Source organism: Drosophila kikkawai, chromosome X (assembly GCF_030179895.1).
Source record: "Drosophila kikkawai strain 14028-0561.14 chromosome X, DkikHiC1v2, whole genome shotgun sequence".
NCBI lineage: Eukaryota > Metazoa > Arthropoda > Insecta > Diptera > Drosophilidae > Drosophila > Drosophila kikkawai.
In genome coordinates this window covers 28,295,326-28,322,746 of record NC_091733.1, presented here as the reverse complement: position 1 = coordinate 28,322,746, position 27,421 = coordinate 28,295,326, and the positions used below count along the sequence as shown (strand labels likewise).

The following is a 27,421-nucleotide window of genomic DNA, read 5'->3' as shown; positions in this document are numbered from 1 at the left end:
TAAATGCGAGAAAGCCCTGGCGAAAGTCATTTCCAAAGACTAAGTTCCATTATTCGCAGTTTGAGCGGATTTTTTTTAAACAATTAAGCTTATTTTTTAACTCCAAAACTATGCCTAACCTCTGGTTAAATTTGGTTAACTGGGTTTAAGGAGAGGCTAGGCTAAGGTCTCAGTTATATCTAACTTATTTAAGCTAAATTTTGGGTATATTTTAGAAGGGTTTTTATATTAAAATAGATTTGTTTTTTTATTTCTTAAATATATATAATTAATTTCGTAAACCTCTGGTTAAATTAAGGGCTAACAAATAGGAAGTTTATGTCCTCAAAACTCGCCAAGATAATTTATAAATATTTTTCATACAAATTGTATATAAAAAGGGGTTTATTGTTAAATTCAAAAATATGCCTTAATAATTTTCTTAACCTCTGGTTAAATTCTATAGAATTAATTAAATTAATTAAGAGAGTTTAACTCTTCAAAGCTGTCTTTGCTAATTTATAGACATTTTTCATAACAATTTTTTATAAAAAGGGGTTTATTTTTAAATTTAAAAATATACCTTAATAATTTTCTTAACCTCTGGTTAAATTTTATAGAATTAATTAATTTTAACTATTATTAACTGCTCGTACCCCTCGTTGAGAGCATTCCCCCGTCGTTTTGTATCCACTCAATAACTCTGTGACACTGTGACACTCCCATCTCGCCGGCTGACTTCATTTTTAACGGTCAAGTTGTCTCCACAACTTGCTTTTATTGCATTTGCCCGGGAAGAAGAAAGCCATCTGATGGCATTTCATCCGATCCGATCCCAGCCAGCTCTCCCCCATCCCCCATCCCCCAAACCGGATGTCGTTTCCAATAAACGGCCATCGGAACGGGGCGTTAAGCTGCACATACACACTCTTCATATGTATATGTATCGAAGGAGCATACATATCTCTTTATATATAACACACATATGTAGCATATGTGGGTGGCCCTCTGTGTGTGTTGCCTGCCACTTTAATTAATTTCTTTAAGTTCATTAACGTTTGACTTGTTGGGGGCAATAAGAAGAGAGGGAAGCGGGAACGGGACCAGGACAGGGAATGGGCGGTGATATTGGTAGAAGGGCACTTTGCCACTTTGATGACATTGTTGGCCATTTTCTCGATTGGCGACTGTCACTCGGTTTATGCTTTTATCACACTGCCTTCGGGGGTTTATATAGTGTTCACTCGATATGAGTTTTGGCAAGTGACAGTATCTCATTGTCATTGAGGTTATATCTAAATTAAAGACAGGTTCTTATCTTAATTGGGAAATATAAAAACTTTGGCTTGTTTTATAGTTTTTCTTTTATTATGTTTTTGTATTTCTTTTATTTAAATATTTTTTTTTATTATTTTAATATTTGTTTATATTATTTTAATTTTTTTTTTATTATTTTAAATTTTTTTTTATTATTTTAATATTGTTTTTATTATTTAATTTTTTTTTTTTTAATATTTTTTATTATTTTAATATTTGTTTATATTATTTTAATTTTTTTTTTTATTATTGTAAATTTTTTTTTATTATATTAATATTGTTTTTATTATTTTAATATTTATTTATTATTTTAATATTTTTTTTTATTATTTTAATTTGTTTTTTATTATTTCAATAAATTTTTTTATTACTTTAACTTTTTTTTAAATTGTATTTATAATTTAAATATTTTTTTATTATTTTAATTTGTTTTTTATTATTTTAATATATTTTTTATTAGTTTATTTTTTTTTATTATATTAATATTTTTTTTATTATATTATTAATTTTTTTATTATATATTCTCTTATTATTATTTATTATTTTATTATTATTTTTTTTATTATTTTATTGAATTTATTTATTTTTGATTGAAAAAGGCGAATTAAATTAATAAGCCTAAAACAAAAATAAAATAGGGAAAAACTTTTTGTAAGGCAACTTTAATAATTAGCCTTGAAAAAACTTCTTGTAAGGCACATTTATTTAATAGGAAAAAAAAATCTTATAAAAGTCTTTAACTCTATATAAAAAAATTTATATAAATAGAAGTCAAGGCTCTTAATGGCAGGTTGCGACTACGAAAGGTCCGTTTGTGAGGGGCAACTTCTTGGACTTGGAATTCGTAGACATGAAGTTCTTAGTCTTCGATTTCTTCGACATCTTCTTCTTCGGAATCTTCTTCTTCGACAGTTTCTTCTTCGAGGGCATCTTCTTCTTCGTCATCCTCTTCTTCGACATCCTCTTCTTCTTGGGCATCTTCTTCTTCTTGGGAATCTTCTTCTTCGACATCTTCTTCTTCTTGGACATCTTCTTCATGGTCCTGGACTTGGTCTTCAACTTGTTCCTGAACTTCAACTGGTCCAGCATCTTCCTCCGTCTCCTCTCTCAGCCACTCACTGTTGAGTATCTCCACCAGCGAGGGCCGTGCTGCTGGGTCCTTCTCCAGACACCAGCTCACCAGATCCCGTAAGGCCTGGCTAGCATTTAGCCAACCCTCGGCCTCCTGATCAAACGGCTCCTGCTGTATGCGATTCAGGAGCTGCTCTTCTGCCTGCGAAATGTGCTCTACCTCCAAATCATAATGATACGGACCAGATCCCACAATCATACAGTAAAGCGTAACACCCAGCCCATAGATGTCCACTGCTGGGGTATAGGCCACACGGCGGTTGTTATGGGGCGTTATTAGCTCTGGCGGGGCATATAGCGGGGTATAGCGTGGATAGTCTTCCCATTGCCGGAAATCTCTGCTATAACTAAAATGTTTGAGATAATAGATAATAGAAATAATACTTAGAAAGGAAGGTATAAAATAGAGAATCTCACCGGGCCAGGCCAAAGTCCACCAGCTTAATAGTCATATCCGTCTCGTTGGCAAACACTATATTCTCCGGCTTGAGATCACCGTGTATAAAGTGATGCATATGCAGGTGCTGGACAGCACTGACCATCTGCCGGAAGAGCAGGCGGCTAAGTTCCTCATTCAGCTGGCCACTCGAGATAGCATGGAATAGATCCCTGCCTCTTAGGTACTCCATCATGATCCAGATCTCGCAGCTGTTCCGATAAGTCCCATAATAATGGACAATATTCTCGTGCGAAAATGTCATCAAGGCATCCACCTCAGAGACATGGAATTTGGACAAGTGTATGATCTTGACCAGGATGTTGTCATCCATGAGGAAACAGGTGCCGCAAGCACTGGCACCGTTCAACAGCCGGCGGCCCAATACGGTATCATCCGGAAGTGTGGGTATGATCTAAACCAAAAAAAAAAATATAATAAGAGTTAGTAGAAGGTAATCTATATTTGGGACACTCACATCTGCCTCTGGATTGCGAAACTCTACATCTTCCTCGTCGTGATCACGTCTCCATTCCAGAAGGCGAGGAGATATATAGTCAAATCCATTGTACATGCAAAGGTCACTGGGCAGAGCCACCTCGCACAGGGGCAACTCTATTGGCTTGGAGGTAAAATTGGTATCAAAGTGACTCACATCCTCGATGCCCTCGAGGGTTGGACGAAAGGGCATATTGTGTTGCTTTTGTGGTAGCATCGACCAATCGATGCCCTGGAGAAATTCATGTGCCCGAATCTCCTCGGCACCCATACGCCTATTTATATCCGTTTCCATTAGCCTCCTTATAAAGTCTCTTGCCCCTTCGCTGAGATGCAAGGGAAGCTCGATATTACCATGAAAAATCCTTTGGCTTATTTCTTCCCGGCTTAGCAAAGCAAACGGATTGATACTGGTGAGCAGCTCCAAGGTAAACACACCCAATGACCACCAATCAACTCTCGTGTCGTAGCCATCGGGGCCAATTACTATCACCTCCGGTGCCATGTACGACAGCGTGCCGCAGAAACTTTTCGTCCGGTTCAATTTTTCGGCAATCAAAACAGTGGCTAGACCAAAGTCGGCCACCACAATGTGACCCTCGCTGTCGATCAGAATATTCTCCAGTTTGAGGTCACGATAGACAATGTTTGCCTGGTGCAAAGCCTCCAAAGCCAAAACCAATTCGGCCACATAGAGGCGCACTGCCGCCTCCGGCAGGGGTCCCTCTAACTGAAGGCGCCGGTACAGCTCACCACCTTGGATAAAGTCTGGAAAATTTCCAAATTAATAGATTTTTCGACCCGTTTGTTGTGGCAACTTACCCGTGACCAGAAAGAGATGATGTTCCGACTGAAAGGCATAGTGAAGATTCACCATAAAGGGTACTTCCTGTATAGCTTCTAGGATAACACGCTCAATTTTAATACGCTCCGCTGACTTCCAGTCGCGGAGGGGTATCATCTTGGAGATAACCTTCATGGCATACACTTGCCCCACATCTAAACCGTTTCGCTTTCGTACCAAAAATACCTTGCCGTGTGCTCCTTCACCAATGAGACGTAGGATTTGAAAATCCCCGAAACTTACGGCCATTTCCGTGTCCAACTGGACGCGGTTTTGTAGATCGGTGTCCCTCTGCAGCCGGTTGAGATGGGTTGTTCTGTTCAAATCGATGGGATCGTCTGTTGCAGCATCTCTGTTGGAGTCAGGCTCCTCATCCTCGGGAGAGTCTGTGTCTTCGTTGTATACAGGAGAGTGGGAATTCTGCACGACCGACTCAGGCTCCTCGTCAGCTCTATCTTCCTGCTGGTGCTCCTCATCGATGACCAAGACCCCTTCTTCATTATTGTCATCCACCAACTCCTCTGGCTGTTCGTCCTGCTGCGCTGCGATGACCAGGTTTACTGGTTCTTCATCTTGATAGGGGGTATTGTCGTTATCTGGCTGCTCTGCCATCTGTCCATCGTCAGCGCTGTTGTTCTCATCCAAATCCACGTTCACGTGTAGACTTTCGGTATCTAAACTCTGTCTCTCTCTGTCCACAGACTCGCCAATGACTAGGTTTAATGGTTCTTCATGGCGGGCCTCGTACTGCTGCTCTTCCCTTAACTGCAAATCATACTCATTGATGACCAGATTCTCTGCCTCTTCATGGGGGAACTCGTCGTTGTCTAGCTGCTCTGCCTGTCCATCATCCTGATTCACGGCTTCGTCAGCACTGGACTCGGATGAGGCCACGTTCACGTGTAGACTTGCGGCCTCCAAACTCTGTCTCTCTCTGTTTGTAGGTAAATCCCCGACTAGATTCTCCAGTAGATCAAGCCAGTTGTTGTCTAGATATCTGTCCAAGTCATCCTCATCGGAAGAATCAGAGCTGATAATAACGACTTCATCGGCGTCGTCTCTAGGTTCAACTATGGCATCCCCTTCATCCTTTGGTCCCTGGTTGTGGTGATTCCCATTTTCCACCTCTTTATTCGCATCTGACTCCTTCTGCTGCTGCTTATTATCAGATGCCTTTCTCAAACGAGAAGTGGAAGTGGGTTGTTCCTCCTCCTCATCAGTGCTTGTCTTGACCTTCTTGGCCGGCGGTGGCGATGACGGCGTGCTTTCCCTGCGCCGCTTGTTGCCATTACTACTGGCGGCGACCGGGGTCGGTTCCTCAACCTCTGGGTTGGTTTTGGGTTTTTCGTCTTTTTGGTCGCTCATTCTGGATTTTTTAGAATTTTCGTGAATATAAGATTGGCAGAGATGATTTTTTGAAAGGGACGAATAATGTTACTTTTACTTTTTTTTATTTATTTATTTATTTATTTATTTAATGCTAACTAAACTCTTTTTTTTATAAATATTATTTATAGTTTGAAAATTATAAAAATTGTTTGCTTCTTTAATGTAAGTATTAATTTTGTTTTACAAATTTTAAAATATGTTTCTCATACTTTTAAAAATCTATTAATATTAATTATTAATTTTTATTAATTTATCAGATTTAAGTATGTTAAATTAATTTTAATTAAGAATTAATAATAATAATATTACCTATTACGTGAAATTAATTATTATTAATATATAAATATTATTTAATATAAGTGATACTTATAGTTTGCTTCTTCATTCTTTTCAAAAATTTCTTTATTAAAAATTTAATAATAATTTAATATTAATACTAATTATAATTAATATACATTTTCTTCCACCATTAATCTTTATATTAAATTTTATAATTAATAATAATAATAATATTATTATTATAATTATAATTAATATATCATACTTAATAAATATGATAAATAGGATAAATAATATATGTATAATTAATAATTAATATCAATATTACGACTATTCCGACAATTATGATATATATATATTATATTAATATTTTTGAAAATTAATTAATTTACTTTAATGTAATGAATTGATTAATTCGAATTATTAATTTATATTAATTATTATATTATATATATTATAAAGATAAATAAATATTATTATTAGTAATTTTTATCAGTTACGCCTTGCCTTGTCACTGTCACACACGTTTTTTTTTCTGTGTATGCACTTATTCCAATCCAAAAGCAAGCACCGTCATGCACACATATACAAGCATACATAAATCCTACGCGCATGCGTCCCAGCTCACATACACCAATGCACACGCGCTCATACACACACACACACACACATGAAGTTGACGCGCATGCGTCCCAGCAATTTTTTTTTCTCCTGCGGATGCAGCGCCTCCTCTTTACTGTTCCTGATAAGTCTTTCGATTTTCCCGGATTTCTATATATTTGAGTAATTTCCATTTTTGTTCTTTTCTCTAAAACATGCCCATATTTTGAACGTTTTTTTTCCTTTTTACTAACACAAACACAAGCGACACAAGCCTGTGCGCATGCGTTTCTCGTGGTGATCTTTTTTTTCGCTATGAATTTATTTGCTTCGCACACACAGTTATTCCCTTTTCCCGCAGAAATATATATTATTTATTTAAACAGTATGCATTATTTTAAACTTAACAATTTGGATTTTCAAACGCTTTTCTCATTCACTAACACAAACTCACATGGCAAAGGGCGCCTGCGCGTGGTTGCTTTTACCTAGGGGAAACCCTTACACTTATTGTTGAAAACTTACTTATTTAATGTTGTTCTAGGCCTTTTTATTTGCAGTTTCCTATTGGTTTTTTTTTAGCAAAGAAATTGTACACTTCAAATTCACTGAAAATTTAACCGAGACGAAAATTCCAAGAACTCGTCAGTTGAAAACGCCGGCAGGAAAAGAAAGAAAGTGTTGGAAAATGTTTAGAAGAAAAAAAATGCTAGGGCTAGCTTTTAGAGAAACAAAATTGTATCGATGAAGCGATGTTTTCTTTTTTTTAATTTACAACAAAAAAAAGAAATGATTACTGATTAGTGATGGATTAGTAATTGGAGATTAAGTTTGTTATAATAAACAGTCTAGTTAACGCAAAAAAATAATAAATAAATGCAGAATGTATATAGCTAAGCATTATCGATAGATCTATCGATAAGGGGGTGGCGTTGCCACCTTACCATAAGGTAAGGTAGAGTACAGTACACACTAATTCTTATAGTCAAGAAACGATTTTTCATTATTCATTGATTGAAATTAAAAGCATTAAAAAATAGTATAAAAAAGAGAACAGCTATTAGTTAACATTTTTAATAAAAAATTAATAAAAAACATTGTAACATACGTTTTTTTTTAAGTATACGATATACTAAAGAATAGAATTCCCCCATATGAGAGTCTTTACGTTACGTAACTTGAATTTGATTGTGTTTGTCTTGGCCCTAGATGCCAAACCATACCATATATGGGCATTTAAGATTGTGCAGGGCTTGCTTTTGGTATATTTTTGGACCCTTTGAGCCCGTGAAAGGTGTTTAAACCATTCGCGTTCCAATTCATTTTTCAAAGCTAAAAACCCCACCCGAACCCTGAATGTTTTTCTCCCTCCCCCCTCGATGTTCATTTTTTGGGCAGCTCATGAATATTCATAGACATGAGCGGGGCCAAAGGACCACCATCACCATCACCACCACCACCTCGGCTATCTGACACAGTCAGCACTCTGCAAGGGAGTGGGAAATATGGCCGGGAGTATTTTGAACAAGCCTTGAGGTCAAAGTTCACTAGGGAAACCAAAGAGAAAAAGGAAAACAGAAAGGAAAAGGCTCTCCGACTACTACTTAGGTGGCGATATACATATATGGTACATATTTTGTCTTTAAAATTGAATTAAATTTTTGTTTTTTGTAATAGTTTCTTTTGAGCTTTTTAGTTTCACAATGTAGCTTGACTATTTCCTAAAAAAGAAAACACATTCCCCCTTAAGAACGTTCTCTAAATTGTTTTAAATTCTTCAAGAAAACATAATATTTATAAATTTTATGAATGCAGCATTTTAATGAGCGTTGAAAAACTGTTAAATAATTATTACAACTTAAATTTTTGTGGTGTGAAAATAAAGTCAACGATTTTTGTTGTTGTTAAGATTGCCTTGCAGTGAAAGAGGTTTTTTTTTTCATGGAACTGGAAACTTCAGGCTTGATCTCTATGGTTGTGTCTTAGTATACTATTCATAGGGTGTATCATATCAAAAATTTCGACATCATTCATCATCTTCTTTTTTTGCTTCCGGCTTGGCAAAGTGTTCGGTCCAATAACGAGCCACCCGATCGTGCTCCAAGCGATTGGTTTTGTACATTTCGGCAACGTAGCTGTCCAGGGGATCATCCGGATTGCAATCGCCCATTAACAAATAGATGGAAAGTAAAACCTAGAAATAGGGTTTTGAATATACATATTTTTAATAAAAAAAAGCTCATAGCTCACCTTGGATACCGTGATAATGGGCGACCAGCGATCTCTCAGTAAATCCATGCAAATGGCACCGTATTTGTCCACATTGCAGTGATAGACACGCGTCACAAAGCGTATCATTGGCGGCTTAAACGGATACGCGGAAGGGAAGTTTATATCCAGGCGAAAATGTCCGCCCTCGTAGACAGTCTCAATGGGGCCATTTATAATGGCCACCCAATGGGTTAGATCAAGGGCCTTGATGGACACACAGCAATATGGCGGCGGATTGGCAAGAATATCTTTCAGCTCGTGCTTGAGGCGATGTACATTGCAATGGGAAATATCGGGAATATCATTGCAGTTTCCAGATCCCAGCGGGCGTCTTCCTACGGCGCTACCAATGTTGGCCACGTGCTCCACCATGGTGATGATATCTGGCAAAACTTCAGCGATGGTTGGTTCAGCGGCGGCGGCATCAGATATCTCCTCAATCTGGGCTGGTTTCTCCTCAGTCATCTTTGGCGGCAATTGAATTGGTTTGAAAAATATATAAACTTCTTTTTGTCGGACTTTTTTAATGAATTTTGAACTTTGGCCAAGCCACGCAACGAAGCCTACTTAAAGGCCAGAACGGAAAAGGAAGTAAAAAACAAGCATATCAGTGTGGCCAGATGCCAAATTCGGGGGAAAATCCCTAAAAATCTTAAAAAGTTGCAAGTTTACCCTAAAAAATCCAATCCTTTAAGGCGTAATGTATTATTTTGACGTTGTGGCAACTTTGGCTTGGACAAAAAGCTGAGTGATCAAAAATTAACATTTTTTACCCTTTATACTTTTAATTCTATGTTAATTCTAAGTGATTGAATTTTTACATTCAAAAATGTTTTCGGATAATCATTATTTACGGTCTCATCAACAAAATCTAGTTAAAAAACCTCTGATCTGGGAGCACTGAACGAGATTCTTCTATATTGGTGCTGGTAGAATGTAGAGATAGCAGGCATTATCGATAGATCTATCGATAAAGGGAGCCAGTGGCGTTGCCACCTTGTAGGTAGAGTACAGTAGACACCAATTCTTATAGCTACAAATATTTCCAAGAATTTTAAATGATTTTATAATTATATAGTTAATATTTCTGGTTTAAATTCAAATCTTCATAAATGTATTTTCTTTTTAAGGCTGTATTTATTAAAATTTTAGATGAGCTTAATTTACTACAAATTAACTAACCTATAGTTCGCCAGAAGATTTATTTTCCTGGTTATTTTCAGCATTCTTTCGCCTTAAATCGAATTGACTTCTTTTAGGTGCTTCTTTTGCATTTATTTACTGTTTTATTTTGTGTTCCTTTTTTGAAGGAAAATTAGGAAAGTGAAGGAGCAGGACAGGATGCTGTGGCCAGGACCAAAAAGGGAGCCAAGAAGGAGCCCAGAGGAAGGGCGAATAGATCTAAGGAAAGCGACACTCAATTTGCGAAATGCAATAAATTGAATGAAAAGTGTGAAAATGAAGAGGAGTCATCAGCAGCGGCGACAAAACACTAACGACCAAACACAGAGAAAGAGAAAGAGAGAGAGAGAGAGAGACAGAGAGAGAGAGAGAGAGAAAGATAAAAAGAGATGGGGATAGAGCAAACGCTAAGAAAGCCAGAAAATGTAAATGAAAATTCAGGAAAATTTAATAATAAAAACATCAGCATAAAGTGAAACGCATAAAATCCAATGAAATGTAAAAGGCGCACCCGCTGGACTTTCTTCATGTTGTGTCCTGGTTCGTTGTCCTGCTCGCTCTGCACTTGAAAAAATACGTTTGAAGGATATTAAAAGATAAAATTTATATAATTTATTTATATTTATATTTTTTATTTTATTTGAAAAGGCGTCCTTTGGAAGGACTTCAAAATAATTAGAGATTATATTTCAAGTGTAGGCCGTCTCCCAAGGATGTGTGTGTGTGTGTGTGTGGGAAATAGCGTCGGGTAATCACATTTCTCTGGTATCTGGTATCTGTTCTAGCACGGCAGTAGTGTCCTGCAGCCGGCAGGATATGCTCAATTGAACATGTTGATTGCTGACAGCGCGTCCTCCTCGTCCTGACTCCCCCCCGATCCCTCAGCAAATGAGGAGTCAATTGAAAATCAAGTTAGAGCCGGCTTTAATGGAATTAGTTCTACATGGCAGCGAGAGGCATCTGCGAGATGCAAAGCGAGGCAGCAGCTCAAAGGATGTGTGTGTGTGTGTGTGTGTGTGTGTGCCGGGGTATTATAATACTATATATATATGTATATATATAGCCCCGGAAGTTCCACTTACTTGCCCCTTACTTAGGACGACGAGTGCTGTTTTGTGGGGCACACACACTCACACACAGGCAGACACTTACACCTGGGCAAACATTTAAATGGAGCTCGATTGGAGCGTTGAAAAGCGTGTAAATGAAGTTAGAGACGAGAGCAGAGCCACACCTGTGTTTTTAGCTAGTACACACACCCTGACTAATACCCTGGAACCAAAATTTAGGGGGGGATTGATGGGGTGAACAGCAAGAAGGGGGTGTAAAGTTGATTTTAGTTTAAGTAACGGGAATAATTACAAATTTATTTATTTTATCTACTATTTAGCTTTGTTAATATATATTTTTTTAATACTAAGGTTTTTGTTTTTACTTTAATATTTTTAAAATTTTTAAATTTAATTAATTTTAATTTTTAATTTAATTTTCATTTAATATTTTAATTTATTAAATATATTTTTTAATATTTAATATTTAAATTTTTTCCTATTTTAAATACAAATAAATTTATTTTTAATTTTTGTTTTTACTTTAATATTTTTAAAATTTTGTAATCTAATTAATTTTAATTTTTAATTTAATTTTTTTTAATATTTCAATTTATTTAATTTATTTTTTATATTAATATTTTAATTTTACTTATTTTAAATACAAATTAATTTATTTTGAGTACTCCAAAAAGCACTAGAGTTTTTAAAAACCCTTAAAACGGTGTCCAAAAGTATGCAATGATTTTGTTAAGGTAAAGTTGGCAATGGAAATAATTTAAATAAGGTTTTTTAGTTGTTATTTAGCTTTGTTTTTGTTCTTAGAAAAATGTAGAATTTTTATTAAAAATTTATAATTTTTTTTTATTTAAAAAATATTTACAGTTTCCCTCAAAAGCATGCAATGATTGTTTTAGGTACCAAATTTAGTGTGCTTTCGTTTTATTTAAAAACTAAAATAACTTTAAAAGGTTTTAAAAATCCTAGTAATTTCTGTTGAACCCCTATAATCCCCACTCTCCTCTCCCTATCAATATTTTAATGGCTTAAATATTTATTTAAATACAAGAAAATAATTTCATTTTAATAACCAAATTTTTGCCTAAGCAAATCCATGATTTTCCCCCCTCCCAAAGCTAAACTCTCTCACAAACTCTTTACCTTTGAACCTCGAATTACAATGCCATATTCTAGAGGACATGTTGCCCAGGATAACTGCTGTGCTGATAGCGCCAAGGACTCGCCAGAAATGATTGAATGAGTGCTGGCTTGAATGCTTGGGCGAACTGGTGCATGAATCAATGAATGACTGAGTGCACGAAGGGCAATGGCAATGGCTATAAAGTGTGGCACTGGCACTGGCGGTCTATGTGGTGTGTGGTGGGTGGGGTGGTATGGAAAACTGTAAAACGGAAAACTGAAAACTGAAAACTGATGGGGTTTTTACCCGGTTTCCCTGCGACAGCTGATGGGTTATTGGACGCTTGCGGTAGTTGTGCCTGGGTGCCGGGTAACTGCCTTTGTAGCTTAATTGAATTTAAGTGCGACGCACAATATGCAATATTGCAAAATGAATCATCGCACATCGTACACATGTATTCACTTTGCTCACAATTTTCACCATCACCCCCCTCGTCCATAGCTTTTTCCACTAGTTTTTCCTCCCTAGCTTTTCCTGCTCTGACACTACTGCTGCTGTTGCTGCTGCTGCTGCAAAGTGCATTTGACTTTGTTGCACGATTTGTCGCCGTACTTGAAGCCACTTGCCAAAACGTCAGTGTCAAAGGAGCCGAAAGCCGAGTACTTGGCAAACTTTGTTAGTTGCGACTAAAATAGTTTTATTAACGGCCAAAACGCTTCACTTTTCATGCAGAAATATATTCAAAATGGAGTATAGGGGGTTGCTATGTAGAGTATGGCATTTAATTTAATCCGGAAAAAAGTTAACACCCACAGAGGAGTTTTTTTATTTTGTGTTTAGGGTATTTTTTATAGGGTAAAGTATTTATTTTATCAAGTTAAACATTTTTTAAAATATTATTATTAATATTTAAATATATATATATATATATTTTTTAATATTTTAAAATTTATTTAGAAAATTTTTCCAAGTTAAGTTATTTTTAGTTTTGGAATACATTAATATTAAAATATAAATATTAAATATTATAATATATATTTATTTTTTTAACGTTTTGATATTTATTTAGGCAATTTTTTCAAATTAAGTTATTTTAATTTATTTATTATTATTTTTAGTTTTGGAATAAATTTGGAATATTTGATTAAAAAAAATAAGGTTAAGGTATTTCTTACAAAATTTACGTATTTTTTATATGTATTTTTTTTAAGGTTATTTTTAAACCTATAAAACACTTTTTAGTTCCTAATAAAATCCCTTTGTTGAAAGTTAATACCTTTTTCCCCAGTTTAAACAGGACTTTCTTCAACAATTTTGTTTAAATATATTAAAAAATATTTATATTTATATATATAAGACTCACGATGTGATTGCTTGCCATGATTTTGGACTGCAAATTTAAGGGGCTGAATGAATGCACACTCGTGTGGCACTCACTTGGGCCTGCCAAGTGTTGTGCTCAACTTTGGAGCATCGTTAAATGTCGCTTTAAAAAGTTGCTGCCCCCCTGTAGCCACGCCCCTCCTTGCTATGTCCGATTTTTCAACCATTTTTCCTTATTTTTCCCCCCACTTTTCCTTCATTCTTCTCACCGTTTTCACTCCGCTTTGCTCACCGAACCAGTTACAGCACATAAACAAACAGTGCCAAACAAACAACTCCGATGTACGGTTCCACCTTGCCCCCCCCTTCAGCACACCTTCCCCCTGCAAATAAAAAGCACTGAGCGAAAATCGATGTGCATAAAAGAGTAGCCAACAAGTGAACAAAACAAAACAAAACAAGCCAACGACTAAAAAAAAATTTAAAAAATAAAAAATACTGTTGAAAAAAAAGGAAAAAATGGGAGGTGGCAGAAACTTGGACCAGTCCACATTAGGGCAGGACCCTAAAAATCCCCACTTTTCAGGAGGAGAAAAAAAAAGTAACGAAACAGAAGAAAAATGTCACACGGCTGAAAATAAGGAATTTCTGGGTTTTAAGTCGACTAAAAAATACCTCTTCTTGGATTTATTTGATTTATATTTTTCTAAAGCTATATTTTTGTAGTTTTGTTGTTTTTTTTTATATAATTTATTTTTAAAAATATTTAAAATAATAATATTAATATTAATATTATACAATTAATATATATTTATATTTTAATATTTTATTTTACTTATACTTTATTTTTTTAATGTTTTATATTTCTTTTTACAATGATTTCTTTCTGTGAAATACTTCTTATTTTTTATTTCTTTAATTTAATTTTTTTATAACTCCATAATATTTATTTTTCTTATAACAAATAACACCTAGTCTTAGGTAGCCACCTTTACAGGGTATACAAAATACAGGAGAGAGTCGGTACAATTTGTTGGGCAGCGTTTTTGGCGACCAACGCAAACACTTGGCACTTGGCACTTTTTGATGTTGTTAGTGGCCATGTCTGCTCGCCAGTCTGGGTTCCTGGCTGGCGTCCTGGTCCTGGTCCTGGTCGTCCTGGCCGTATCCTCCTGGGATGAGACCGTGGCCAGCCAGCCATTCCTGCAGGTGTCGCCGCGCAGACTTGCAAACTATGCACATGGCGGTAAATACTCTGCTCGCCACGTGGCCGAAACCGCGTTCCACTGCTGCCGTTTCCGCTGGCCAAAAAACTCTGCGTCCTGCCGCCGTCGCCGCCGCCAACAAGGAGCAAGCTCCTGGCGGCCGCTTAAATTTACTGCCCTCAGGCATTTCATTTGGTGTCGCGCCCAAAATGGAGGAGGAGTGTCTGCCTTCCGTCCGCTTAAAATAGAAAAAAAAAAAACGGTAAAAGGAAAGAAGAAAAGAGCGGGAATTGGCGAAAAATACGAGTTAGGTTAACATTTTTGGCTAAAAACTCTGACCAAGACGAAACAAATGCTGCCAGCTGTCATTTTGGACAACATTTCTGAAGAGTAGAAGAGATTTTTGAACCAAAAGAAGCGTTTAAGGTATAATTAATAAAAGTTTTAAGCATTTAAAAAGGCTTTTACGGATTTTTTATTATCGAACAGTATCGATATTTTCAGCTTTTCCTACAAATCGATTAATATTTATATCCTTTTTTTACCAAGAACAGACCCCAATATATTTTATTCTTTTGAAAAATAGGCTTAATTTTTGGTTTAAAAAGGATAAAATTAAGACTGTGATCGATAAAATGGAAAACCTTATGCATTCCGTGGAATTCGATTAATTCGATTCCTGGAACTTACTCGACTTATTCGATTTGTTTGACTCACTTACTCGATTTGTTTGGCGCGACGTCAACATCAACGGCGGAGGGCAATGCAATTTGCTGAGCTCGTCGCGGTTATCCAATAAGCCGAGGCTAATAATAAATTGAATCAACTTTAATTCGATCCACCCACTAAGGGGTTTTACCAAGGGTTTTCCTGGGGGTCGAAACATGGAAAAACACGCCGCCCACATCATTTCACGCGGAAATCAAAGACGCTTCCTTATTTTTCTTTAGTTTAAATTGCAGGAAATTACTTTCCAGTGGTGGTGGTGGTGGTAGCAGAGTGCCATTCCTCTCTCCCCCCTGGGATTTCTCATCTTTTTCGCTGATATTAAACTCAAAGGTGAGACGAGGAATGGAAAAGGGGAGATAGAGAGATAGAGAGAGATGTAGAGGTAGGGAAAACTCCTCCTTCTACGCTCTGACCATGCGGATATTGAGAAGAGCAGCGAAATCTTAACTGCTACTTATCGAGTCGCGCTTTCATTTTGGCCCCGTTGCCACGGAAATTCATCAAAATCATATAAACTTGTTTGCCCCGCCCTTCGCCCCCCCCTTTGGCGGCGGGGGAAAATCTCATCTCGATTCTTGAGACTTGAGTCGCTGGCTCTGGCAGCATTGCGGTCTATCGTTTGGCCAAAAAGTTTCCTTTGGACCATCTGCATGTTTTCTTACACGGGTTTCCACGATAATCGGCTTCTTCTTCTATTTGTTGTTGTTGTTGGTGTGTTGTTGTTGTTGGTGTGGCTGCCAGTGGCACTTGAGCAATATTTGATTTTCTTCTTTGATGCCATTAGCTTTTCTTTCATTCGCTTTTTCCCATACACTTTCCAAGAAAGCTATCTTAATTCGATGGTCTTATGATTTGGATTTTTTTTGGGGATATTTCAATATTTTTTATCGATATTCGATATATTCTTTAAGGTATTAAAGATGTTAGTTATGGGTAATATAATTTATTTTTGAAATTAAATTCAAATTAAATTTTACTCCTGAATTTAAAAATATTAATAAATAATTAATTGTAGAAGGAATTTCTGATATAATTTAATATAATTTGAATATAGTTTAATATAATTTGAATATAATTTAATATAATTAAATATAATTAAAAAAAAATAAATATAATTTAAATTAATGAAATATAATTTGAATATAATTTAATAAAATTTGAAATAAATTAATATAATTTGAATATAATTTAACATAATTTAATATAATTTAATGTAATTAAAAAAAATTAAATATAATAAAAAAAAATTAAATATAATTAAAAAAAATTTAATATAATTTTAAATAATTAAATATTGAAATGATTAGAAAATTAATAGCTTGTATTTTAATTGTACTTTTCTAATTCCATTTTATTATTTAAGGGGGTCTTCTCATTGGGCAACTTTTTTTTTTTGATTTTTTTTTTTTTTGCATTTATTTATAGCTTGGGATGGTGTGTATATGTCCCCAAAAGGATTTTTAGAAATTCGAAATACTTTAGAAGATACAGCCTTTTTTGTGAAGCAAGTTCTTCGCAAAATGAGCTTTTTTCAAACTTCAAACGCGTTTATCTCGAAACCACGTTTTTCGAACTGGCGGCCATGATATCTCCAGTTCAACTGAACCGATTTTCATGAAACAAAGTGGAGTCGACGCAGAATTGTCACCATTCTCGGGTGACGGAACAGATTTTTTTTTTAATTTTTTTTTCTATTTTTTTTTTACACTAAACTACAAAAAAAAAGCCCGAAATCGAAATTTTTTTTTTGAATGGCCGCCATTTTGTTTCAAAATATTTAAAAAAAAATCTGTTCCGTCACCCGAAAATGACATCAATTCTGATTATAACCCCGTTTTTATTTTTCATTTCGGACGCTCTGGAGACCCTGAATCGTGGCCGCCAGGACAACACCTTTTTTTTCGACCACCAAGTTTGAAGTCTCATTACTCTTTGAACAACCCTCGTATCGAGGCAAGAACAACTTTTTTAGTTACTTTGAACATTTTTGAATACAATAAATAAAAAAAGTTTTCAATTATTCTTTGCGTTTTCAAATAAGAATTTTTTTAAAAAGGGTCCAAAAAACGGCTTTTGAATGAGAAGACCCCCTTAAATTAATATTAAATTAGTAAAATTATATTAATATTTGGAATTATTTTGAATAATATAAATAATAATCAATCCCTCGAGAAGGATATTTCCCCGTTCGACTTCTCTGTTGGAGGACACTTTGCTGGCCTGTTGTATTTTTGGTTCATCCTGGGCCTGGGATCTGGCACCGGGACCGGGACTCTGGCTGCGACTGTGACTGAGCCTCCTTCACCTGGTCACAGTTGTAGTCGCAGTCCGTTTCCTGGCGCAAATCGCGCACTCCAAGATAAACTTTTGTAAATGAAATTGCAAAATATATATATGTACTTTATATATATATCTAAATATATATATTTATATATATTTCTTTAGCTTTGCTTTGCTCTGGCTCTCCACTCGCCGATTTCCCACGATTTCCTCCACTACTTTCCACTTTCCACTTGACAGCTGAAGCAGATAATGCGTTTTGCCACTGTTGCATTGCCCCAAGAATGCAACCAGGATGGAATGATGTCGGAATGGGAGGTAAAATGGGTCTGAAAGGGGTCCCCTTCTGGTGCTTAGAAACCGTTCGAGTAATCAAAGCTCGACGACTACTGCCAATGCCAAAAGCAGCCAAAGCAATCAGCTTTTGGGTCCCAGGGAGCACCTGGAAAAACAGTTTTCCACACACTATAATATATATATATGTATATATAGAATACATGTATAGATGTGAGTGTGAGTGTGTTTGAGTTGGCAAAAACAATCACAGAATGATGTGCATTAGGAATGTGTGCAGGTGATGGGATCTTAATGGGTTTAACATGACCAAATTTACATGAATAAATTATATTTAAAATATTTAAATGATTATAATTATTTTATTTTTTTAATTTAAATTTCTTTTATCACAATTAATTAATTCAGTAATTAATAAATCATTAGAAATCATTAGGTGTTTAAAAATCCTTTAAAAAAGGTGTCTAAAAGTATGCAATATATATTTTAACAATTATTTTGGAAGCGTTTTAAGGGTCTATAAATATTTTCTTAAATATAAATTATAAAATTAATAAAATATATATTTTAGTATCACTAATTTGTCCATGTCTGGCATATGTGTAAATATATATAGTATAGATATATATATACATTATTCCGCACCCACACACTGGGTGAGCGCAATCTCAGTTGCATTTTAATTACCGAATCAAAAATCAGAGAAGCGGAAATACTTATGAATTTCTTATGAAGGAGAGACGACGACCAAGACGGCGTCTCTGTCGCAGTCGCAGTCGCCGTCTCAGTCGACGTTGACGTTGGCGATGATATCAAAAAGATGGCAGGAAAAAGAGCAACAACAAGGAATTTAGCAGGAAAAGCTAAGGAAAAAGGCAGTAGCAGAAGCAGCAGTAGCAGCAACAGCAGCTGCTCTCATGGCTCAGATGTAATGCCACCCAAAACTCACCAAGGCAAGGTTTTAGTTTTTGGTTAAAAAGGAAGAGGGTGGAATGAAAAGTTGTTAAATTTTAAAAAATTTTTAAAGAAACTCTGGAAAAACGTCTTATATTTAATATATTTTCCTAAATATTTTATAAATTATATTTAAAAAAGAAAAAAAAAGTCGAAAGCTTAATTTTTCTTAAAAATTCTTCACTTCTAATGTCATTAATTCGTAATTAAATCTTAAATAATAGCTTACAAAAATACGAAATTTCTTAAAATATTTCTCAACATTTTTTTTTTAGGTTATAAATATTATTTAAAAAATTTTAAAATATTTTTTAAATTAAATTACCAAAAATATCAAGAGTTTCTTTCCTAAACTTTAAGAACCCTTCTCGTTTTGAGTCACAAAAACAACAAGGCAGTCAGACAAATTGGTTTAACACACACATATGTGTGTGTAGGGGTGAGGGTGTAAGGGTGTGGGTGTGCCAGTGTGTGTGTGTGTGTGTGGGTGCATATGAAAGCGGCAGGCAACGTACAACTGCGAAATGTGAAAGATGTTTAATTCAAGTGCGGGCGTTTTTGGGCCAACTACAGTATTTGTATCGCTACACTGAGAGATAAATATGTCTGGGGAAAAATAAGCTAAAATTAAATTAAATTTATTTTAACATTAAAAAAATGTATGATGTAAAGAAATAAAGGTTTTTATAAATTTTAAGACAGGAAAAATTTTTAAAAATCTAAAAATTGATTTGGTTTAATCTAAAGATAAATAAATTGAAAGATTTTTTTTTAAATTAAGTCTAAAAACATAATTAAAAACTATAAAATTTATAAGAAAAATAAAAAACTAAGGAAATTTGTAAGGATATTTACCTGGTTTTTTACCTCCTTAAATATACCTTAAATTTGTACATTAAGTTTTTTCCCCAGTGTATATATTCTGCGTCTGGCTCTGCATCCGTGTGTGTGTGTCTCGTCTCGTTTTGTGTGTGTCTCTGTGTCTGTGTGAATTTTGTCTGGGGGTCGAGGCCACGCCTCCTCCCTCCCCCCTCGTCCCGCCGCCCCTACTGTTGCTATTGCTGCTGCGGTTGCACTTCACTAAAAAATGATATACTACTGACATTTCGCATGTCTACTGCCCCGGCCCGGACCTTGTCTCGTTCCTGTATCCTTTACGTTACTTTTTGGCACATCTGCGAGACATTCGCATTCGGCATTCAGCATTCAAGGATTCACACTCGCCGCCCAACCCGCCCCCTATGCCACTTGGTGGCCATTAGAGTGGAACTTATACTCGTCATTTTCGGCTTTAAGGGCCTGATGAGCCGTGACAGGCGGTTGCAAGGAGTTCCAGGATCAATATCAGTTGGATTTTGATGATTGTTGAGTTCTTGAGGGGCGAAAAAACTAGCTAAATTTACCAAGATTTTTATAAAATAAATATAAAAAATATAAATAAATTTAAATAAATTACTAACAATTATTTTTAATACTTATTAATGCCAATATTTATTCAATTTATATTTTTGGGTATTTTTTTTTTTTTTTAATTTTTGTAGCCACCGGGGCGTATACGTGATTTGTGTTTTACATCAGCAGACTAGATTATAGACCCTAATTGCACACTTATTAAAACTTAATTGCAGTCTAAATAGATAAATACAATTGTTTTTAGGGGGGTCCCTGAATTAAATTATAATAAATAGCTAATTTTGTTGCTAATTTAAGCCCCAGTTAAGCGGCTTTTCCCTGCACAAAATCCTTGCCCATAATCCCACCCGCGTGTAAGCTCTGTGCTCCGAAATGCAGTTACAAACACCTGAAAATGGTCCTTGTTTTTGGCAGTGAATAAGTAGATTGTGGAGCGTGTTTTTTTTGTTTTGTTTTTATTTTTTATCATAACTTTTTTGGCAACATTTTCCCGCCTCCCCCCTTTGGTAATTTGTCTGCAGCTCCTGCATATTTGTGCTTAACAATTATTTATTTATGAGGTAAACATCATTCAGATGCAGCAACGGTGGCTGCTTTATGAATACATAAAAGCCGCGCCGCCTTTAACCCCTTTGGCCTTAACCCCTGTCTCCCTTTATCCTTTATGCTGGTACCCTCCTCGTACCCTCGTGTCCTTCTACCCCCTTGCCGGCGACCCAAATGGCCATTAGATTGGCCAAATGACCGTTGCAAATTTGATTGCATTTACATATGCAGCGGCACAGGTAGAGCATTTGCAGGTGAGAGAGCAATTAAGGGGTTAGAGCAGAGGTTTGAGCTTTGAAAAGGGATTAAAATTAAATTATTTTTAGGAATTTTAAGTAACAGAAATATATTTTTTAACCCAAAGAAATTTAATTGGTATTTTTTTAAATATTATATTTTATTATTATTATTTAAGTAGTATATTTTATTATTATTTAAGTATTATATGGTATTATTTAAGTAAAAAATCCACTTTCGTAAATAAAAGAGATCTTAAAATTATAATAAAATGTATATAGATAAAGGCTATGCTTAGGATTATATAAGATGGGTTTCAAATATGTTTAATGGTATTTTTTAAGACTTGATTAATTAATTTACATAATATCTCATTATATAATATCGATGAATACTTCATCTTGAATTCTAAAATATATATATATTTTGTTAAACATTTTATTTTAGTTTAAAGTATATTAAAATTTCAAATTATAAGCCCAAAGATTTTATAGTTTAAGAAATATTTAATTAACATTTTTTTAAGATTTTCATTTTATAAAAATTGAAACATTCATATTTTCTGTAAATATTTTATGCAAAGAATTCTAATTTTTATTTTTATTAGATTTTATAAATATATATATATATATTATATTAAAAGCAATTAAATAATTTAAAAGCTAAAATTAGATCTCTCACTTTCTTTAGCTTTACTTTAATCCGAAATGGAATTTAATACACTTAAAATTAAATTTAAAATAAATATTAAATATTAAATTAAATATTAAAAAAAATATTAAATAAATATTTAAAGGACTTTTCCCCTTTAATTCCCTAACCCAAAGCTCTCAATATTTCGATTTTATGGTGCCTTTGCCCAGGATAATTGCCTTTGAAATCTCTAGTATTATCTCCTCTGCGTCTCAGTTTGAGACCCTGTCTCCCCAACTCCACATCTTCCTCCTCCCACCACCCCCCATCGCCAAGTGCCCTTGTTGGCCATTGTTTGGCCTGCTGCTCATTTGGTTTTGGCTTATTGGAATGGCGAATTGGCAATTTGCTGCACTTGCCGCGCGTAACAACTGAATATTGAATATGAAGCGATTGCTTGGCGGCTACCCCCGGCACGTCCATAAATATTTGATGACACATAGATACGGGCTGCAGAGAGAGAGAGAGAGAGGGAGTGAGGATATACAGGAATAACCAGATTCAAGGATATCCCAAGCAGGATACATGAAGAAAAATGTGTGTAATTGTGCACTACTCATACGGGAAGGTGGGAAGAAAGGTAGAAAGACCGCAGCGCCTAAATTCAGAAATTCATTGCAAATCCTGTGGAGCCTCCTCCTGGTTCAGTTCCCTGATTATGCAGAAGGATTGCACTGAGAGAAAGCAAGTTTAACGGGTTCAATTTGAGGAAAATATTAAACAGTAATAAATTATAAAATTTTTCGAATCTTTAAATCTTATTAAAATGTATGCTGATTCCTTTTTATTGAACTTTTCAAAGTGAAAGGATTATCTCAAATATATATCCTAATATTCTTTAAATATATATTTTTCTATATTTTCCGCTTCTAGGTAGTTATTCCTCTCAGTGTCCATGTTTTATTCAGCGGATCGGGCTACGGGAGTCGGTTATTGTATATCGCAATATTCTTATTTAGTTTCATTGTGTTTTCTTCGGTTATCCACCACAAGGGGCATAAATATTTGAGCACCTTTAGTGCCCAAGCCTCGTCGTCCTCTTTTTCCTCCTCTCCTTTATCCTTTTTGCCCACACACTTCCCGTTTCCCCCTGGACGAATCCCTCCCTCGCTTCAGTTCTGCCCCTGTCCTCGTTTTTGGCCACAGGCAAATATTTGAAATTGAATCAAGTGGCAGTGCGAAAGAAGATTAGGAATTGGCTTTGGCCAAAATGAAATCAGGCTAAGATGCCAACCGAAATATTCTTATTTAATGGAGAAGTGAGGGCACTCGGATATATTATATATTTACATATATATTTTACCATAATTATGGTAGTTTTTTGAAAGTTTAAATAATAGAAAAGAAAAGGAAGAATAAAATAAGACTTTAATTCTGTATATTTTATTTTAAAGAAATATTATTGTTTTGTATAGGATTATGGTTACGGCTTTTTTTTTTTAAAGAAGGGGTACATCCTGTAGGGCAGAGTAAACCTTAAAGGGAGGAGTACACCCTGTAAGGAAGAGTACAGCCTGTAAGGAGCAGTACACCCTGTAATGAAGAGTATACCCTGTAGAGAAGAGTACATCCTTTAAGGAAGAGTACACCCTGTAAGGAAAAGTACACCCTGTAAGGAAAAGTACACCCTCTTAAGGAAGAGTACACCCTGTAAGGAAAAGTACACCCTGTAAGATAGAGTACACCCTGTAAGGAAGAGTACACCCTGTAGGGAAAAGCACATCCTGCAATGAAGATTACACCCTGCAAGGAAGAGTACACCCTGTAAAGAAGAGCACACCCTGTGAGGAAGGAGTAAGCTCTGTAAAGGAGTGAACACCCTATAAGTAGGAGTACACCCTGTAAAAATAAGTGCTACCTCTCTCTTTTTCTCTTTAAAAAACCCCTTTCGAAACGCATCAATTTGTATCAATATGTCAAATAAAAACATAAAATAAAATGCCAGTAAAGTTTTGAAACCGGAAAATAATCAAATGGCAGCCAAAAGTGCGCCTCGAATCGAGTCAAAGCCAGACCCAAATCGTTTAAAAGTTATATGGCCAAGTTTGCTGTGCTCTTTTGATGCCAACTTCGGCTGCGGGACTTGTTTCTGCCTCCTTTGAGTGGAGACTAATATCCCTAACGAGATTTCTCGGCGATGATGGCAAAACGGTTGCCAGCTTTGGGGTCATTAAATCGACGGAATGGGTATATATATATATATATATATATATATATATGTGTCAGTGTAGGTTATTTTCGAGAAGGTCGAGGCAAATGTCGAAGTGCGAAATGCGAAATGCGTTTGGCAAAAATGCCGACCGACTCATAAAATGCAATGCTGGAATAAAAACAAATTCACGCGGGTGCGACAAACCAAATGACAAGCACATTAAGCCCACACACACACAGGCACAGCTCACCTAGGCACACACACAGACACATGTAGATACAAAAAATATACACTGGAGAAAATTGGGATTGTTTAAAACATATATTATATATTTATTTTTGCAAATTTTAGACGGGGTTTTGTAGTTTTTAAAAGCTTTTAGAAATTTTAATGCTTAAATATATATTTAAAAAAAAAAATTAAATATATAAAAAATAAAAATATAAAAAAAAAAAAATATAAAAAATAAAAAAAAGATAAAAATGAAAACATAACAAAATAAAAATATAAAAAATAAAAGTATAAAATATAAAAAAACCAAATATAAAAAATGAAAATATAAAAACAAAAAATATTAAAAATAAAATAAGGGTATATAACACTTTAAAAATATAAAAATTATATTTAAATATTTTCTTAAATAAATAAATTATTAATATATAAATTATGTATTTAAAATCTATTAATTTTCATTATTAATTTATTTTTTACAAATACTCACCCTTTTTTTGTCCCTGTGTAGGCACGTCTGTATTCGTAACTTTTGCAATGATTTCGCCATTAGATTTTATTTGCACTTTCGTTGACATTTTGCGCAGCCCCAAAACAACACAAAAACAAACAACCTGAAGTAGTGGATGAAAATGGGAGTGGGTAGATGGGATGGGTTTTTCCAGAGAGAGAGAGAGAGGGATGGGATTTTCCTGTGGTGCATAACGTTTTAAAGCGGCTACAAAATCTCCAAAGCACACTTGAGTTAAATCCAAGGAATATGCCACGACCTGAGACAGGTGCGGCTGCTTCTGTTCCTTCTCCTCCTCCTCCTCCTCCTCCTTGGACAGTCGAAGGATGTTGATGCCCGAAGGAAAACGGGGGGGTTGGAAAATTCGGAAGGAAAGGACAGTAGCAGTAGTAGCAGTAGCTGTGCCATTACCACAGTCAGACAGATGCAGAGACATCCAGCAACCACATATGACACTTGTTAACCCAGCAACAACAAGCGGCTACGCAGGATGCTGATGGTGGGTTAAAGGACCTCTTCAATGGGTCTGTAGTGAGGCTTTAGATAAAACAGAAAACTAGCCAAGTTTTTGGCTTTAAAAATGACTTTTTTAATAGTAAACTAAAGAAGAATAATTTGAAATACTTGAAGGAAATTTAAAATATTAAACAAATTTATATAGTATTTTATTTATAAATAAGGATCATTTTCACAGTTTTTATCCGTGAATTTGTTTACAAAAAAAAAAGCCAACTCATCGGCACTAAGAGCCACGTTTTCAGGGGCAGGAATTTTCAGGAAAAAGTCTAAAGCAGGGGCTGCCATGGGGACCAGCGAACATTACACACATGGACTGGACTAGTTCAGGACAATTCTCGTCAGGACATGACGCAGAGGGCAGGAGAGGGTAGGAAGCGACACACGCACACCAATAAAAACAAACGAAACGATAGGACATTTGGAATCCTCATTGCAACGAAAGTGATTTTAATAATAAATGAATTTTTTTCATCCTCTGGAGAGAGAGAGAGAGTGAGAGAGACAGAGAGAAAGGACATGCCCTTAACCCCACTTCCACGTTGCTGCGGCCAACTATCCTTGAAGCTAAGGATAAGCAGAACCTAGCGAATTTTAGGACTCTTCTGGGGGCAAAACTAGGCGCCTGCGGCATCAGCAAACTAAATGAAAGGACAGAACATCGAAATATTGGTGGTTTTTCGTGGCAGGAAAAATTACCAATAAGTTGGTCAGTCATTTGGTATTCAAGGATAAAATTGTTGATAAATAAGTTTTTGGAAATTGTTAAAATATGAGAAGAAACTGGAATTAATAGATGATTTATTTAAGGTTAATTTAAGTCAAAAGAAAAGCTTAGAAAATAGCAAGAAAATAGCAAGAAAATCTTGGTAAAAGAGCTATATAATTTTATAAAAATTATTAAGCACTTCATTTTAGTTTCATTATTAAAGAAATGTATTAACTATTTTAAATATTAGTTTAGAATTTAATTCTAAACAAATTTCCAAGATTTCAGATACTTTTTTACGACTTTGGTTAACCAATCTCTTTAGGCAATTTAGCTGCTGATATTAAACCAAGTAAAGTTGATTAAATGACAAGCAACCAGGGGATCTTCATCCCTTTTTTTCAGGGGGTTTCTGATTTCCCAGGCCCATCTGTCAATTGCTGGCCACATTACTTATACGCCCCGTTGCCTCATACTCATCTAATTAGTGGAGAACCTACTGGCAGGGTGGCAGAGTGGTGGTGTGAAGTCAAGTAAAAGTAAACTAATCCGAGGCCGCGAAACAAAGTGCTCAAAAATTAATAGCCAGCCAAAGAGCCTAGACCAGAAACTCATAATTATAAGTGCGGGAAGGAAGAAAGGAAGGAAGGAGGGGATGCAGGGAGGGGCGGTCATAACTCATAAACATAAATTTAAATTAGAAAACAAATGAAACCGCGCCTCGCACTCGCCTCCGTTAATTTTCGCAGCCATCTAACCCTTGTCTGCCAGCTGAATTTTCTTTTAGTTTTCCCTGCTCAATTTCCCCTTACCCTCTTGTCATTTATTTTCACTCACCTCAGGCCTCTTCAGACCTGAAAATCGGTGAATATTGAAATGGAAATCGGGTTAGCGGGTCAAGGCTTTACGGGAAATTGTTATATATTTTGCTTGATTTAATATATAGATTTTATAAAAAAATAAATAAATATATAATGAAGTTTTTATGAGACTAGTAAGATTTTATAAAAGAAAAAACTTGATTTTCTTTAGTTGATTTTCTTATTTCCTCCTGTTTATTTTTTAAAGTTATATATTTTCTGTAGGCTTATTTTCTTTTATTTAAGCAGGAATACTTATGTTATAATGAAGTTAATATCATTTTAATTTTATTTAATTATATTTAAAGTTTTTTATTTAAAGTTGTATATTAATTTCTTTATTTATTTATATTTTATATATTTTCATATTTTTTAAAATTATATTTAAAGCTTTTAATTTAAAGTTGTATATTAATAAAATGTTTTTATAACATTTTATTTCTTTATTAATATATATTTAATTTATATTTATATTTATTTATATATTTATATATATATTTATTATATTTTATATATTATTTTTTATATATTTATTTTATTATTTATTTAATTTTATATATTTTCCATTTTATTAATTATATTTAAAATTTTAAATTTAAAATTACCAATTTATACTCCTTTAAAATGGTTTAAATGGTTTATTTTTTAATTA

General features: G+C 34.8%; 2 protein-coding genes across 2 annotated transcripts; both read right to left on the bottom strand.

The window, feature by feature from the left end:
* Positions 1 to 1,986: 1,986 nt before the first annotated feature.
* LOC108075992 (chromosomal serine/threonine-protein kinase JIL-1-like) lies at positions 1,987 to 7,140 on the bottom strand. The gene is made up of 5 exons (XM_017168645.3): positions 6,999 to 7,140; positions 4,184 to 5,571; positions 3,342 to 4,129; positions 2,845 to 3,278; positions 1,987 to 2,774 (listed from the first exon to the last, which is right to left on the bottom strand). The coding sequence occupies exons 2-5, from the start codon at positions 5,568 to 5,570 to the stop codon at positions 2,156 to 2,158; spliced, it is 3,228 nt and encodes a 1,075-aa protein (XP_017024134.2). The 5' UTR covers position 5,571; positions 6,999 to 7,140; the 3' UTR covers positions 1,987 to 2,155.
* Positions 7,141 to 8,266: 1,126 nt separating this feature from the next.
* On the bottom strand, positions 8,267 to 9,336 carry LOC108076037 (ubiquitin-conjugating enzyme E2 D2B). Its single transcript, XM_017168697.3, has 2 exons — positions 8,724 to 9,336; positions 8,267 to 8,667 (listed from the first exon to the last, which is right to left on the bottom strand). Exons 1-2 carry the CDS (start codon positions 9,207 to 9,209, stop codon positions 8,500 to 8,502), a joined length of 654 nt encoding a protein of 217 aa, XP_017024186.1. The 5' UTR covers positions 9,210 to 9,336; the 3' UTR covers positions 8,267 to 8,499.
* Between the last annotated feature and the right edge of the window lie 18,085 nt (positions 9,337 to 27,421).